The sequence below is a fragment of the Schistocerca gregaria genome, chromosome 6 (genome assembly GCF_023897955.1).
Source record: "Schistocerca gregaria isolate iqSchGreg1 chromosome 6, iqSchGreg1.2, whole genome shotgun sequence".
Lineage (NCBI taxonomy): Eukaryota > Metazoa > Arthropoda > Insecta > Orthoptera > Acrididae > Schistocerca > Schistocerca gregaria.
Window position 1 is genome coordinate 447,090,493 of NC_064925.1, and position 16,417 is coordinate 447,106,909.

The 16,417-nt window shown below is 41.9% G+C and overlaps 1 protein-coding gene across 5 annotated transcripts in view; it reads right to left on the bottom strand.

The window, feature by feature from the left end:
* Positions 1-16,417, bottom strand: part of LOC126278017 (glutathione synthetase-like) — a 151,257-nt gene that overhangs the window by 40,216 nt on the left and 94,624 nt on the right. For all 5 annotated transcript variants that reach the window (XM_049977729.1, XM_049977731.1, XM_049977730.1 and 2 more), the window contains one exon: positions 1,327-1,369. In XM_049977729.1, coding sequence (XP_049833686.1) covers positions 1,327-1,369 — 43 coding nt within the window. The remainder of the gene's footprint in view (positions 1-1,326; positions 1,370-16,417) is intronic.

A 16,417-nucleotide genomic window follows, 5' to 3' on the forward strand; every position in this document is an offset into this window, starting at 1 on the left:
ATGTACCAGCAAACGTGGCACATAAATATATAATGAACTGATAAATAAACGTTATCAGCATGACCTACTGTGCCACAGTGCAAAAAACCTATATACATCTCATATATAAACCTTACTTAATATTAAGAGTTATGATGGAGGCAAATGTAAAAGATTTAGATACAGTTTTCTTGCTTCACAAGCTCTTGACTGCAATTCGATGATTTCAGCAACGCATAGCAAAATGGGGAAAATCTAATGAAATGAGGCCCATCCACTGTGGGTTAATTAAAAATGGAACATAAGCATGGATTGGCAAAGGACCAGGAGATAATCAGTCCTATCCTTGCAAAGAAACCATCTAAACACTCACCTTAATTAAATTAGAGTGATCAAAGAAGAACCTTGATCTGGATGGTGACAACTACCCCTCACACATTAAGGCACATAACACTGAGTTATGATGAAGGTGTATACCTTTTCCTCATGATTGTGACAATTTATAGCCTCATTCATATTCCTTGTTATATGTAGCATCAATATTATGTGGTTAGCAGATTCCTTTCTGCAATTATCCATCAAAAGACACCTATATAAAACTTAATTCTGAAGTTCTCATCTTTGCCATTAGGTAAACGATGAAGTTGCAATTATGACAAACTTAAATTTTGTAAAGGCAGTAGCTGTACTTTGGTACACCTAGAGAGATGGGAAAGAAAACAGTCTTTGGGCAGGTCTGAAGAATAGAAGCTGGCAAACAGAAATATGTGAGTTATTCACAGGTCCTATCATCTGAAGATGACAGTGTGTGTTCGTGTCTGCGTATTTTGTACACTTGAAAAAGGGCTTATTCTGATATCTGATGTAATACAGGTAGTTCCAGTGTTGGTCCATTGGGCATGGGCACCTGTGTGTGTTACTCAGCTCACCTGTGGGCAGGTGAAAAGCGTAGGCAAGGGGCCCAGTTTCATGTGTCCCATGCCTGCGCAGCCTGCCTGGCCAATCCTGGCAGCATGAGATCGGCCAGTAGAATATGTTCAGGTATGCTACAACCTGGCTGTAAGACTGCTACGCATTAGGCAGTTGTGCACCTCTGCTCAAATGTACTCCTGCCCCACAAGCTTGAACAGCTCGACAGATAATACCCAGCAGGCTTTTTCAGTGTGCTTGCCTATCACTGAACACCTCATCTCTGTGGTAAATAGCAATCTTTCCATTTCATATTGTTGTTATTAATAGTAAACTGTTATGACCTTGTTATACAACCGCAGTTGCTTATTAGCATTAGATTTAATGAATGAAACATAAAATAAAAATATACAGATCATAAAAAAATACAACACTTACATTTCCTAGCTTCTCTTCATGGCCCAATTCACGCAAAACGTATCTGAAAATTCAATGCAAAATTCAATAACCAAGACAGTGGGTCTAATATAGTATGTAGTGTTTCTCAATAAAGAAAGGATGGAGTCCTTACATTTATGAGATTTTATTTTGCAGACCAGTATTTACATTCTGTAGGCAAAACTTTCGGACCTATACTAGCTTTAGGAACTATCTATGAGGACTGGTTGGTGAGGATTAAAAAATAAATAAATAAATAAATAAATAAATAAAAGGTGGCAGGTCACTCAAACCCGAAGATGAGAGGGAGCCTTCTGTTTTCACAACTGTTGGATCCCTCTAATACTAGAGTCTGAGTGACCTGTCCAGGCTTCTTAATCTTTCCCAAGAATGGAACTAACAGCTCCAAAAGCTACAATAATTTCACGTACTATTTTGTCACCAGTACTAACAATTCTTCCTTGTGAAGATCAATACTGGGCAGCAATTCTGTCTCAAAATTATACAGTGTAAAATGTCAACATTCAAGAATTGCAATAAAATGATTTACCATTTTAATTTTACAAATGCATTACAGCATCAAATCTGTTGTTGGATTAATTTATCTAGTGAGCTCTAGATAATAGTGGATAATTTGCAATATTAAATCTCACATTCTACTCATTTCTACACAGAATAAAGATGTGCATTTTGCTCTGCTGAATATGTATCACAAAAATATACAAAATCAGTACAATCAACTTAAGCCTTTCCACAGTTTCTGGAAGAGCAATACCAAAATATTGACTTCAAAAAGCACTTAGAATAACTTTACAAACAGCATGCACCTACATATTGTACTAAATACTGGAAAGAGGTTATGTCAAATTCTACAAGCATTATGCTCCCTAGCCACCACGGTGACAACTATCCTAGTTACTATGTCTAGTAAAGCTATACCAGATACAAATCTCTGAACAGCACACTGCCAAGAGGCACAAAAGAGAAGGAACATGTACTTACAATTTAAGTCATCAGCAAACTAGAAAAAATGTTTAATGGGAGGAGGGACTGTATAAAAAAAACTTAATTGTTCTGTAATGTGTGTCTATGGCTCCAATTTTAGAAATAAGTAGATGTTCTACTCCAATAAACAATTCTGTAGCACATCTGGGCTTCTGGGATTTTAAACTACTTACGTTCTTTTGAGAGCTTACTTTTGTTTTTTCCCCTCTGGATTACTATGTGTAGTATTCTTCATTTAAAACCTGCAGCACCCAATTTCACATTAACACTATTCTACAAACCTGTTTTCATTTAACAATGAGCACTATTGTTTCAAATTTGACAATCCCTATATCTCCTATTTTATTTTTCCCATCTCATTCTTATTTATACAACACCTCAACGCAGCATAGCCTTTCATTCACAAAACGTTTGCACATTCTAGCAATGTATTGTGACATCCTTATCCCAATCCTAATAATACAGAGCTCACTTAACTGTGCTGCTGGAGCAAGCTTGTGAATGTCAAATATCATTTGGTCGATTCCTACAATTGCAAACAGAAAAACTTTGCCAACTAACTTGAATAAATATATAGGAGTATACTTTCTACACCAATAATGAACAATATTTTTTGACTTTGCAAACAAGTTGCTAACTTGCTCAATAATATTTGTTTGCTTCAAACATTGCAAATATTTCATGACAAACACACTTGGCAGTGCAGCAAATGTCCAGAGCTGAAATGTGATCATCTTGGCAAATAAAGCAGGAGAAACGCCATGTAATATGATACCTGTAGTGTTCATTAAATTACAGAACAGTTGCATCAGAACCTGACCGAAAGAGTTACACACATTTGTGACAATCAGCAGAAAACACACACACACACACACACACACACACACACACACACACACACAAAATCTTTTGGGCACTAATTTCCAGTTTACAGACCCACAAAAGGCAATTACTCTGGTGAGAGGAAGTCAGTGACTGAACAGTGGCAAGCAAAACACATCAATAATGGTGACACCGACAAGGATTAAGTAACTTGAAAGCTTTTCTACATGTGTGCTGCTTTATCTGCTTTGAATCTCCCACTTCCCTAAGTGAAAATTTTTGTTGTTACATTCCAGCCTGGATTTTCCATTGTTTAATTTGGTACTGTTTTAATATGGTGTTTTGGTTAAAAAATGGTTGTATGGCATTATTGATTACAAGACCCCCACCTAGAGATGTTCAGATGCCTCATACACGCCTTTCTATTTCACGCCACTTTAGCACCTTTTGCATCTCTGTGATAAAGATGGGATGAAAAGATTAGGACATAAAACACCCAGTCCCGGAGTGAAAAACATCTCCACCCCAGCCAGGAATCATACCTGGAATATTGATCTAGAGGCAGCCATGCTAACTACTACAGCACAAGCTGCCATCTTTGGCAAACAACATGAAATTAACAGGCTGAAGAGGTTGTCAATCTTATTCAGATATTTTGAGCCATGGATAGTGTAGACCATGTGATATCATCATCATTCAAACTTTGTGTGAAAGGTCTTCATCTCCAAAGACAGTCTACAGTCCGTGAAACTGAGTTCATGATGTGAGCAATGAGTTTCGCATTTTTTGGCACCTGCTACCAGGAAGCTAGGTTGATATTCTGATGGTCATCGTGGATTCTTAGCAAAGAATCATGTCACTTTTTTTCACATTGGCTAATTTATTTCCACCAATATGTTTTCAACAGGGTTGCAGGAGGTCAGCTGAGAAGAACAATCTACCTATTTGACAAAACTTCCCTGCTATTTTGTGCACAGAAACTGGCCTTTCTGATAACATTACTCTCTCAGGACGTAATTGTCATACGGACAGGGAACATAATATCGCTTGTAATACAGAAGTAATGGGCACAAAAAGCCAACCATCTATCATGCGAAGCATCCCCAGTCGATGGAGAAAGCTCCAGCCCCCCCCCCCCCCCTGCCCCACACACACACACACACACACACACACACACACACACACACACACACACACACACACACACACACACTATCAGAAACACCCCTGCAAATCCCCCCCTCCCGCTCAACACACTATCGCAAACACCACTGCCATGCACACATAACAGCTTGTTAGCGCACAGACATGCACATCAAGATGACTTGAAAGTATATTGAGGACCGAAAAGAACAGGTTGTGGCATGTACACTATGACTGAGTTTAATCTTTCACCAGTTATGACTGACATTTTCCTCAGCAAATACTAGCTGCTAAGGTCGAGTTCACTGACTGCATTACATTTGCTTCGCCAGGCCTCTCACAGCTGTTGCTGGGACAGATATATCATGACAAGGAAACAGTAGCCATTTCAAATTAACTGCATTAGCAAAAAAAGTCATGATGTGTTCACTGGTGAACTATATTGGGTGTATGTTGAAACATGCCAAAGTTCAGTTCCTGTATTAGATTCTACAGTTTTCTGATACAGTTTTATCCACTAAATACATTTTACCAAAGCATGCCCTGGCATCCAACTGATAAATTTCCTTCCTTTACAACAACAGCCACTAATAGCCTGTTAACAATGAGGTGTAGCTCATGAATAAAGTGGCTGGACTCTGAACAAAACAGTTCGTGAATAAGACTTTGAATGCCATACTTCCAATGGCTACTAAAGAACATATGATAACCTTAGACATATGTGATTTACTGCATGAGACTGCCAGAATATGGCCAGCATATGCAAGATTTATTTTCCCATGCCATATTACTCCACAAGAATGCCATTGAGAACAATTTCACAGTTCGGGTGAGGTGCCCCAATAAGGAATCTGAGCACATTTGTGTGCCTGCATTTGTCCACAGACCTCTTTTGCAATTTCTGAAGGTAGTAGTCTGACAATGAGTCATTGCACTACAGTGTTGTAATCAGTATCATCAATCATGTATTTTTCCTATATTTTTCAAATGCTTTGAGAACTAAATCTGAGCTGTCCCATAACAATGACCTCAAAGCAGAAAATGTCACCACAGTTTCCAAGTGTCATCAATTTTACCATTCCTTCCACTACTGGTTGGCTAATTAACAGAAAGAACAATACATACTGTTTTAACACCACTTGCTTTCTTTATTAACAAATGTTTAGCATTTAAATTTCAGAGGTTGTGCCTGTGCTCAAAGGGTGAGAACCATCTACCCCAGAATTAAAGACCAATGTCTGTTTCTAAAAAATATTTGGGACAGCAATTTATACACAACTTTCTGAAAAACTTTACCATCTACGCAACTGAAAGCAAGATTTCTGTCAATTAAAAAAGACTATTGCTGTTTCCAGAATGAAATATTCGCTCTGCAGTGGACTGTAAGCTGATAATATCGCTACTAACCTTGAAATTGTAAATGAGACTAACAGCATTTGAAAGCAAGGATATGGCATCTCTTGCACTATTTGCTTGGACATTTTTATTTGTCAAACTGAAGTTTTATGGATATAACTTATTATAAGTAATCATTTCTTCACTACCACAACTTACAGTGGTTGAGGGTCAGACGACTGTCTGGACCAGTTTTACACTATCTACATCTCTCCAAAATGACCAGTGAGGGGTGACTAATATTTTGTCCAGAGATCTAAATGCTTAATGGAGAATCTCATATAAAGATGTGAAACAAATACCAACAAAGAGATAGAGGTGCTGGCCAGTACTTACCTCAGCTCAGTACAGCCGATGGATACACAAAACAGAAAATTTATGTATCCTAGCTTTCGGAACTTTGTTCCTTCGTAAGGAAGGAGAGAGGGGGGAAAAAAGGGGAAGTGGATTCAGTTACTCACAACACAGTATTCTCGATGACCATGTTTTACCCTTTCTTCTACACCTTTATGATGGGTACGCCGTGGGAACTCCCATTCCAAGATGATAACAGCAATGTTCACAGAGCTGCATGCACACATCCTGGTATGCACTTGGGCGCCATCTTCCACCTTGACTAGCCCACCAAATCACTCAATCTTACTTCCACAGAAAACGTATAGGACTACTTGGAACAGAAAGTGAAACATAGTAATCAAAATATCTGCAACTTGGTAAGTGTACAGAATCTAATCATTAGCTGGATGTGGTGTACTTTAAGGAATGTGTGGACCCTCTTCCTTACTGCATAGATGTCATTATCAAGACTTGACCCAGTGTTACATTTATTAGCATCTCTCCGAGGGGGGGGGGGACAATTTTTTTGTCTGCTGTGCTGTTTTCATAACATTTTTCATATGTTGGCTGAAGGTATACACTCGATCAAAGTACATTCATAATTTATTTCACTTTGACACACTAGTAAAGACAGTTCCCTTCAAAAACATGCAAACAACGGAGGTCTTAAGTGGCTGGATGCCCCTGAAAACATCATGTACCAAATCTCTATGGGACCTCAAGTGATGGGGGATGTTCACTTTGCAGCAACAACCTCCTATCCCAAGCAGCTGCCTCTGCTCATCAGTCTGGTGTGGTTAAAGTGATTTATTACTGGAGTTTTTCATGACAATGCCTACCATAAACAGAGTGAAACCCAAGCAGAGCATGCGTGATAAAAAACAAGAACACACCCTTCACTATTGAAAAAGAGTAAGGAAAATTAGGGTTTATTGTCCTGTCAACATCATGGTTATTAGAGACAGAGCACAAGTTCAGAATGTTTCAAGGATGTAGAAGGAAATCAGCTATGCCCTTTCAAAGGAACCATCCAGTCATTTTGTGTGCAGCAATTTAGAAAAATAACAGTATGAGAATGGACATATAGGAACAATGTTTGGCCCATTTTAGGCAAAACAAACAATTTTTTGCACTGGTTTGTAACAACAGATGAAACTTGGGTGCACTACTATACCCCAGAGACAAAATAACAGTCAAAGCACTGGAAACATGCTGATTCTCCGCCACCAAAGAAAGCAAAGACAATTCCTTTGGCAGGAAAGGTCATGGCACCAGTGTTCTGGGATGCGAAGGGGATTCTGTTTGTAGATCATCTCCACACTGGGCAAACAATTACTGGAGAATTCTATGCTAACCTCCTGGACAATTTACAACAAAAGATACGCAAAAAAAGACCAGGTTTAGCAAGGATGAAATTCTTCTTCCAACAAGACAATGCACGCCTGCACACGTGTCACCACCATGGCAAAATTACATGAGCGAAGGTGTGAAATGTTGCCACACCCACGTTATTCATCTTATATGGCTCTGTCAGACTTGACATCTCTTCCCAAAACTGAAAATTTTTCTTGGTGAATGAAGATTCACTTCAAACGAAGAACTGATAGCCAGAGTTGACAACTATTTTGCAGGCCTGGAAGAAACTGATTTTCGAGATTGGATCAAGGCACTGGAACATTGTTGGACCAAATGCATTAATCTACAATGAGACTACATTGAAAAATAAAAAAAAAGTTTCAGTGATGTAAGTACTTTTTTTCTATTCCGTTCTGAGAACTTTTCAAAACACCCTCATAAATCTAAATCTGAATGTGAGTCCAGCACGCTAAGCACTGCACCACCTCACTCGGTCAATCACTTTTGAGATGCATTAACCTATTAATGAAAACCCTAAGCTAACCATATGTGTCACAGGAGGTATTAAATAGATTTTCCCTGAACTGCCAGTCTGGAAGCTATCTCACAAAAAATCTTGTGTAAACTTGCTGACTGCTACTGCAAGCAACACCAAATATTTACAATCTAATGGCAAAGTCAATTATGTGATCAGTTTTCATGAAAGATACAGGATGTCCCACTCAAACCTCCCTGACTTCAAGGACCCAGGAGAGAAAAACCACAGTAGATATGACAATGAAAAATGCACCACATTGTAGAGCATCTCAGAATTTATATTACCGCATCAGAAGTGCCAAGTATCATCACCACAGTGCAGCATGGTCGCATGAAGTGAAAATGGCGACTCCACAGCAGCGAGCGCAAGCAGTAGTGTGGTTTGCAGAAACAAAATCGCCAATTTCTGTGCAAAGAAATTATTGTTGTGTGTATGAATGTGATCCATCTGATGTGAAAACAATTAAGGAATGGTATAGGAAGTTTCTGGCAACAGGAAGTCTTCTGAAGCATTCTGGCGGTGCTCGTTATGGAGTTTCAGTAGAGACAGTGGAGGACATCAGACAAATGTTTCTCAGAAACTCACGTTAAGTCAATTTGTCAAGCATCTAGGCAACTTTATGTATCTCAACATTGCATTGTGTAGTTCACCAGCGTCTTCATACGCGTGCTTACAAAGTGCAAATTCCTCAACATCTGGCACCGAACGAAAAGCCATGCCGACAACAATTTGCTTTGGATATGCTGCAGTGTATTGATAAGGATGCCAGCTTCCTGGAAAGATGTTTATTCTCAGGTGAGACAACCTTTCATCTATAAGGAAGAGTTAATAGACATAATGTTCAGATTTGGGGTTCTCAAAATATGCACTTTGTCACTGAACATGTTCGTGATAGTCCTAAACTAAATGTCTGGTGTGGGCTAATGCACGACAGGATTGTTGGATTGTTTAGTAAATGGGTCAGTCTATCTGGACTTGTTGGAGCAGTTTGTGTACCCTCACAAAGAAGACTTGCAACCCAACACCATTTTCAACAAGATGAAGCTCCACCGCAATGGTCAATAGCTGTTTGAAAGTCACTGGATAGGAAATTTCCCAATCGTTGGATCGGACATGGGGAGGACCCATTGCCTGGCCACCACATTCACCCAACATTATGCCGCCTGATTTCTTCATGTGGTTGGTTGGTTGATTGGGGTTTAATGGACCAAACGTCATCAGTCCCTTGTGTCAAAGGTGGTCCATTTGGACGGATTTACATCTCAGAAGAGTCATAATGATAAAAGAAAAAGGCTAAAAAAAGTAAAAGTGCAGTGGTGTTGTCAATGGTGAAAACAAAAGGAGGGAAGTCAGCAAGTGGGCAACCCCAAGGCTATGCTAGAGGCAGGAAATATCCCACCTCTGACGCAGTACAGACAAGACCACCTGCTATGCGAAAGTATTCAACCGCTAGAGTGTAAAAGTGCTTATTGTAAAAGGAGACTAACCAAATCTAAAAAGTGATAAAAACAGAGTAAAATGGAGAGAAAAGAGGATATTGGCCAGGGAGGGGAGTCAGGAATTCCCAAACACAGCTTACAGAGGGAGACACCTCAACCCTCACTGCCCCGCCCCTACTCAGAGAGAGATTAAAAACCTTAGAACTGAAAATAAAAACCAGGAAACTGAGGACCAGGTAAAACATCTGGGAATCAGCTGCCAATATTAAAGGTAAAGGATGGGGAAGTCTCTACTTAGTACGCAGAGCCAAAAGAAGGGGGCATTCCACCAAAATGAGGACTACTGACTAGAGGGCTCCACAACCACAAAGTGGGGGTGGCTCATTACGGAAACTAAAACCCTGGGTCAGCCTGGTATCGCTGATGTGGAGGTGACCCAGGGTGGTCAAGTCCATTCGGAAGAGGCGGAAAGAAGAATGCCATGGGACAGGTGTCACCTTAATCACATGAAGTGTATTAGACAGGGAGGTATCCTCCCACGAGTTGGTCCATGATTGTGTGAAGTGGTATTTGATATGAAGCCATAAATCTGCTGCAGGAGGGGTACAGATAAGAGGGGTAAGTGATTTCTCCCCCAGCCAAATGATCAGCAAGCTCATTACCTGGGATACCCACATGGTCAGGGACCCCATGGAAGACAATGGAAGAAGCAGGATGGTGAAGATCAGCGAGATGGTCATGGATGGCGAAGATCAAGGGATGGCGGGAAAAACACCGGTCAATAACCTGAATGCCACTCATTGAGTCCCTACGTAACAAAATGCGGTTGAGTTGGGACCGTTGAATAAAGGTAAGGGCCTCGAAAATTGCCATCAATTCTGCAGGAAACACCCCAAATGCAGTTGGCAGGAGATGATTTTCCAGGCCAACAGAGGACATGAAGGCATATCGCACATGATCAACAGAGTTAGAGCTATCAGTGTAAAATGTAACAGCATCCCGGAACTCCCATAAAATTTGGCGGAAAAAACAATGGAACTCCGTCAGGGGAATGGAATCTTTCAGACCTCGGCAGAGATCCATCTGAATCTGGGGCTGAGGAACTAACCAAGGGAGGGGGGGGATACAGTACAAAGAAGGAAGCTGAAAATCACAGTGAAGAGATGCAAGGCAGAGCCCAACCAGTAAACCCTCCCAAGGGCGGGACTCAGGATAGAGTAGGAAGGATGAGTGGGAGAGGAAGCTGGGACCGCCGAGCACAAAGAGGGGGGGGGGGGGGGGAGATTGCAGCTTCAACCAGGAGACTATCAACAGGGCTAGTAGGGAAGGCATCAGGGGCCAAATGGATACCACAATTGTGGACCAGATCCAGGAGGCGCAGTGTGGAAGGAGCAGCCAAACCATAAACTTGACAACCATAGTCCACGCAAGACAGCATTAAAGCCCAATAAAGGTGGAGAAGAGTGGGATGATCTGCATCCCAAGAAGTGTGGGCAAGAAAGCGAAGGATATAGAGTTAACAGAAACATCCTATCTTCAGAAGTCTGATATGAGGCAGCCAAGTTATCTTGTTGTAGAAAAGAAGACCCAGGAAACAAAACTGTGGGACCACAGGTAAGCGCTGTGCATCGGGGTAGAGCTCCGGATTGGGTTGGACTGTAGTATGATGACAGAGGTGGACCACCCACCATTTTAAAGAAGAGAATTGAAACCCGTGAGAGAGGGTCCTTGCAGAGGCACGCCGTATAGCACCCTGGAGCTGCCACTCTGCAGAGGCCATTGAAGAGGAACTAACCCAAATGCAGAAATCATCCACATACAAAGCAGGGGTGACCAAAGGACCGATGGAGGCCACAAGTCCATCTATAGCAATGAGGAAAAGAAGTACACTCAATATGGAACCCTGTGAGATGTCATTCTCCTGGGTCCATGGAGAACTAAAAACAGTACCAACCTGAACCCTGAATGACCTATGGAACAGAAAATGGCGGATAAAAATCGGGAGTGGGCCCCAAAGACCCCACTCATGAAGTGTAAGAAAGATATGATGGCGCCAAGCCGTATCATAAGCCTTGCGAAGGTCAAAAAATATTGCAACCAACGGTGGTGTTGGGGAAAATCCTGTCGAACTGTGGATTCCAATCAAAGTAAATGATTGAGTGGAGACTGTCCCTCTCGGAAGTCACACTGGTAAGGGGACAATAGATCCCGAGATTCGAGGACCCAATTGAGCCGATGGGCTACCATCCATTCAAGTAACTTGCAAGCAATGTTTGTGAGACTAATAGGCCGACAGCTTTCAACAATCAGGGGGTTCTTACCAGGCATAAGGCAGAAACCAAGATGCTATCCCTCCATTGAGAAGGGAAGTCACCCTGAAGCCAAATACGGTTAAGAACCCGGAGAAGATGTCATTGTCATCATTGTGGAGCAGTGAGATATTGAAGAAATTGGTTATGAATGGGGTCTGGGCCAGGGGCCGTATCATGAGAAGAAGAAAGTTCGGAATGAAGTTCGTATTCAGTAAAACATTCATTGTAAGATTCTCACTGACAAGGGGTAAAACATAAGGCATAAGCTTAGGCTTGTTGTTCCTGGTGAAGGAAAGCACCCGGATAGAAGGTTGATGCTGATGCTGTTGCAAAATGGGTCGCAAGATGTTCCGCGAGAATCAACAGGTCCGTGCAAAGACCATGCTAAAGGGCAAGGCTCGGGAGGTTAGACTGCCGATGGCAACCTTGGAGAGAGTGAAGTGTAGCCCATACCCGTGACAGAGGGATAGTAGAATGAGCAAAGAAAGAAAGCATTCCAAACACACCCGTTTGTTCTGTTTGATTAAGTAACGGGTTTTGGTGTGAAGGCGTTTAAAGGTAATAAGATTGGCAGCGGATGGGTGCCTCTTAAGGTGTTGGAAAGCTCGACGACGATCACGGATGGCATGGCAATGGCAACAGCTGGCGGCAAAATGGTCCAGATGAGCGTAGGATAGCAAGCTAGCAGCACAAACAATCATATCAGACATGTCATGTAGGGCGTCATCAATACAACCCAACAAAGAGGGAGAAAAACGACCTGTGCAGTATATAGAGGCCAATCGGCACATTGGAAAGACCAACGAGGTCTTGGGGAGGGGGAATGGAGCGAGAGAATCAATGGGAAGTGGTCACTATCGTAAGGATCATCGTGTGGCGACCAGTGTAGTGAAGGGAGGAGGGAGGGAGAAGCAAGAGAAAGATCAATGACAGAAAAGGTACCATGACTGGCAATGAAATGGGTACAGGAGCCATCATTAAGAAGGCACAAGTTATCGTCTGCAACAAACTGGTCTATGAGAAGACCCCAACTAGATGGAAATGCACTGCCCCAAAAGGGATGATGAGCATTAAAATCCCCGAGAAGGAGGAAGGGAGGAGGAAGTTGCTGAAGAAGGGCAGTTAAGGCAGCAGGTGTAAGAGTCCTGTCAGGAGGGGGATAAAGATTGCAAACTGTGACCCCAGAGTCCAGGTGGATCCTAACAGCAACCACTTCCAATGCAGTTTCGAGAGGAATCCACATGCTAGCTATGTCTGTACAGACCAATGTACAAACACCACCAGAGGCATGCAGGGGGCCGACCCGATTTCCACAGAAAGCACAGAAACCACCGAGGATTGGTAAGTGATCATCAGCAAAATGAGATTCCTGTAGAACCACACAAGCTGCAGAGTAAAACAAAATAAGGGATTTCAATTCCAGAAGGTGACAGTAACATCCATCACAATTCCATTGGATAACCACAGAATGATGATTCAAATGGGGGTTGAACCGGCTAAAGCCAGTCATGCCGCCGGGTCACCATCAGTCACCGACAAGGAGGGGGGCAACATCCATGAATAGCAGGTCAGAGCCAGGTTGCGAAGGTGGGGATGGGACCCTGGTGACACCAAAGGCTTCTTATCCTGGGACTTATGTTTCTATCGAGGAGGGCGTGCTGCAGAAAGGAGCCAGCTGCAGCAAGATCTAGAACAGAAATGGCGCGGGCGATCTGGGGGCCCACAGACCGTGGTCCTCATGGTCGTGGTGTAGCAACAGATCTTTGGCCTGGTTGGCCTAGAAGGTGCTGGGAAGGGGGGGGGGGGGGGGGTATCCCGGGAGGGGTGCCCTTGACTGGCAGACACCAAAGAAGTGGGACATTTCTCCAGCTGGGGAGGGGGAGCGGCACCTGGACGGGAGGTTGTGGGAACTGCAAAGGGGGGGGGGGGGGGGGGTTCAGGACTGGGGTAAGGAAGGGGGAGGAAGGGGTGAAGATGTAACAAAGCATAGCTAGATGCCATTGACACAGGAGGAAGACATGCATACTTCTTACGACCCTCAGTGTAGGTTAGACGATGAAGGGACTTCTGTGTCTTTTTTTTCATTCTTATAACCCGGAGAATCCGGTGAATGTGGAGAATGACTGCCATGACAAGTAACAAACACACGAGGGGGAACATAGGAATTCCCCTCATGGCTGCAATAGCTCGGGTCCCCGTGCTTGCCATGCACGTATGCACGAAAGGACTGTGAGCCCCCTGGGGGGGCTTCATCATGTGGGGATCTGCGAAGAATGGCTTGTATGCAACCAAACTGGGCAATATTCCTACCTTGGGACATCATATCCTAATGCGGTTGCAACAATAACAGAGGAAATGAATATAGGAAGACACAAAGTAATAACGACCTTATGACTTTTCTTAAGCCAATATCGGAGAAGATCAGTTTGGATTCCAGAGAAATGTAGGAACACACAATGCAATAATGACCCTATGACTTTTTATAAGACAATTAAATCTACTTTTTTAGTATTTATAGATTTACAAATAGCTTTTGACAATGCTGACTGCAATATTCTCTTCAAAATTCTAATGATAGCGTGGATAAAACACAGGGAACGAAAGGTTGTTTACAACTTGTAAAGAAATCAGATTGCAGCTGTACAGTCAAAGAACATGTTCAACAAGCAGTAATTGAGAAAAGTGTGGAACAGGGTTGTAGTCTATTCCAGATCTTGTTTATTCTATATTTTGAGCATGCAGTAAAGGAAACCTAAAAGTTACAGCAAAGGAGTTGGAAGAGCCATTGAACAGAATGGGTAGAAAAGAGGTTGTAAGATTAACATCAACAAGAGTGAAAGAAGGGTAATGGAATGTAGCAAAATCAAGCAATGCTGAGGGAATTAGATTATGAAATGAGACCCTAACAGTAAATGATTTTTTCAGTTTGGCCAACACAACAAATGATGATGGCCAGAGTAGAGAAGATATAATTTGCAGGCTGGCAATACAAAGTAAAGCATTCTGAAAAGAAGAATTATTTGTTCACACAGATCACAAACTCAGGTGCTAGGTAGTCTTTTCTGAAAGTATTTGTGTTGGAGCCTTGTATATCAGTGAAATGTGGACAATAAGCAGTTTAGGCAAGAAGAGAATAAAAACTTTTGAAATGTAGTGCTACAGAAAAATGCTGGAGATTAGATGAGCAGACTGTGTAACTAATTTAAAAAAAAAAAAAGGAAATGCTCCACTTGACTAAGAAAGGGAATGGTTGATAGGACACATTCCGATTCATCAAGGAATCATCAGTTTGGTAACGGAGTGAGGTGCGGGCGCTGTGAATTATTGAGAGAGACCAAGGCATGAATGCAGTAAGCAGGTTCAAATGGATGTAGACTGCAGAGATGAAGAGGTTTGCACAGGATACAGTAGTGTGGAGAGCTGTATCAGTTTTCAGACTGAAGACAACAACAAAAACAACAACAGGAGCTACGGAATTATACATCACTTTTGTAGACCAGGCAAATGCTTATCATGTAATTCCTAGAACAAAACTGTGGGAAGCTCTGGAAAATCTAGACACAGACTATTATTTATCACAGATGATTATGGAAGTATCTGGACACAGTACTGCACAGTTTAAAAGACGTTCAAAATTATCAACCCCTGTTAACCACAGCAAAAGACAGCAGTCTGTTACCTACTTTATTCAATTTGTTTGTGGAAGAAACTCATTGCAAATGGAAAACAGACTGCAGATGTTACTATGTACAATTCTTTTCATTACATTTAGCAGATGATTAAACAATGGAAAATTCAGAATGGAATGTAACAATATTACGAAAAGGAAAGTGTGCACTCACCATATAGTGGAGATGCTGAGCTGCAGATAGGCACAACAAAAAGATTGTCACAAATAAGCTTCTGGCCAGCAAGGCCTTTGTCGAAAATTCAAAAATAGACCTCTCTAACTCACTCTCTCTCTAACTCACTCTCTCTCTAACTCTCTAACTCACTCTCTCTCTAACTCTCTAACTCACTCTCTCTCTAACTCTCTAACTCACTCTCTCTCTAACTCTCTAACTCACTCTCTCTCTAACTCTCTAACTCACTCTCTCTCTAACTCTCTAACTCACTCTCTCTCTAACTCTCTAACTCACTCTCTCTCTAACTCTCTAACTCACTCTCTCTCTAACTCTCTAACTCACTCTCTCTCTAACTCTCTAACTCACTCTCTCTCTAACTCTCTAACTCACTCTCTTTCTAACTCTCTAACTCACTCTCTTTCTAACTCTCTAACTCACTCTCTTTCTAACTCTCTAACTCACTCTCTTTCTAACTCTCTAACTCACTCTCTTTCTAACTCTCTAACTCACTCACTCTCTCTAACTCTCTAACTCTCTCTAACTCTCTAACTCTCTCTAACTCTCTAACTCTCTCTAACTCTCTCTAACTCTCTAACTCTCTAACTCTCTCTAACTCTCTAACTCTCTAACTCTCTCTCTCTAACTCTCTAACTCTCTCTCTCTAACTCTCTCTCTCTAACTCTCTAACTCTCTCTCTCTAACTCTCTAACTCTCTCTCTCTAACTCTCTAACTCTCTCTCTCTAACTCTCTAACTCTCTCTCTCTAACTCTCTAACTCTCTCTCTCTAACTCTCTAACTCTCTAACTCTCTAACTCTCTCTCTCTAACTCTCTAACTCTCTAACTCTCTCTCTCTAACTCTCTAACTCTCTCTCTCTAACTCTCTAACTCTCTCTCTCTA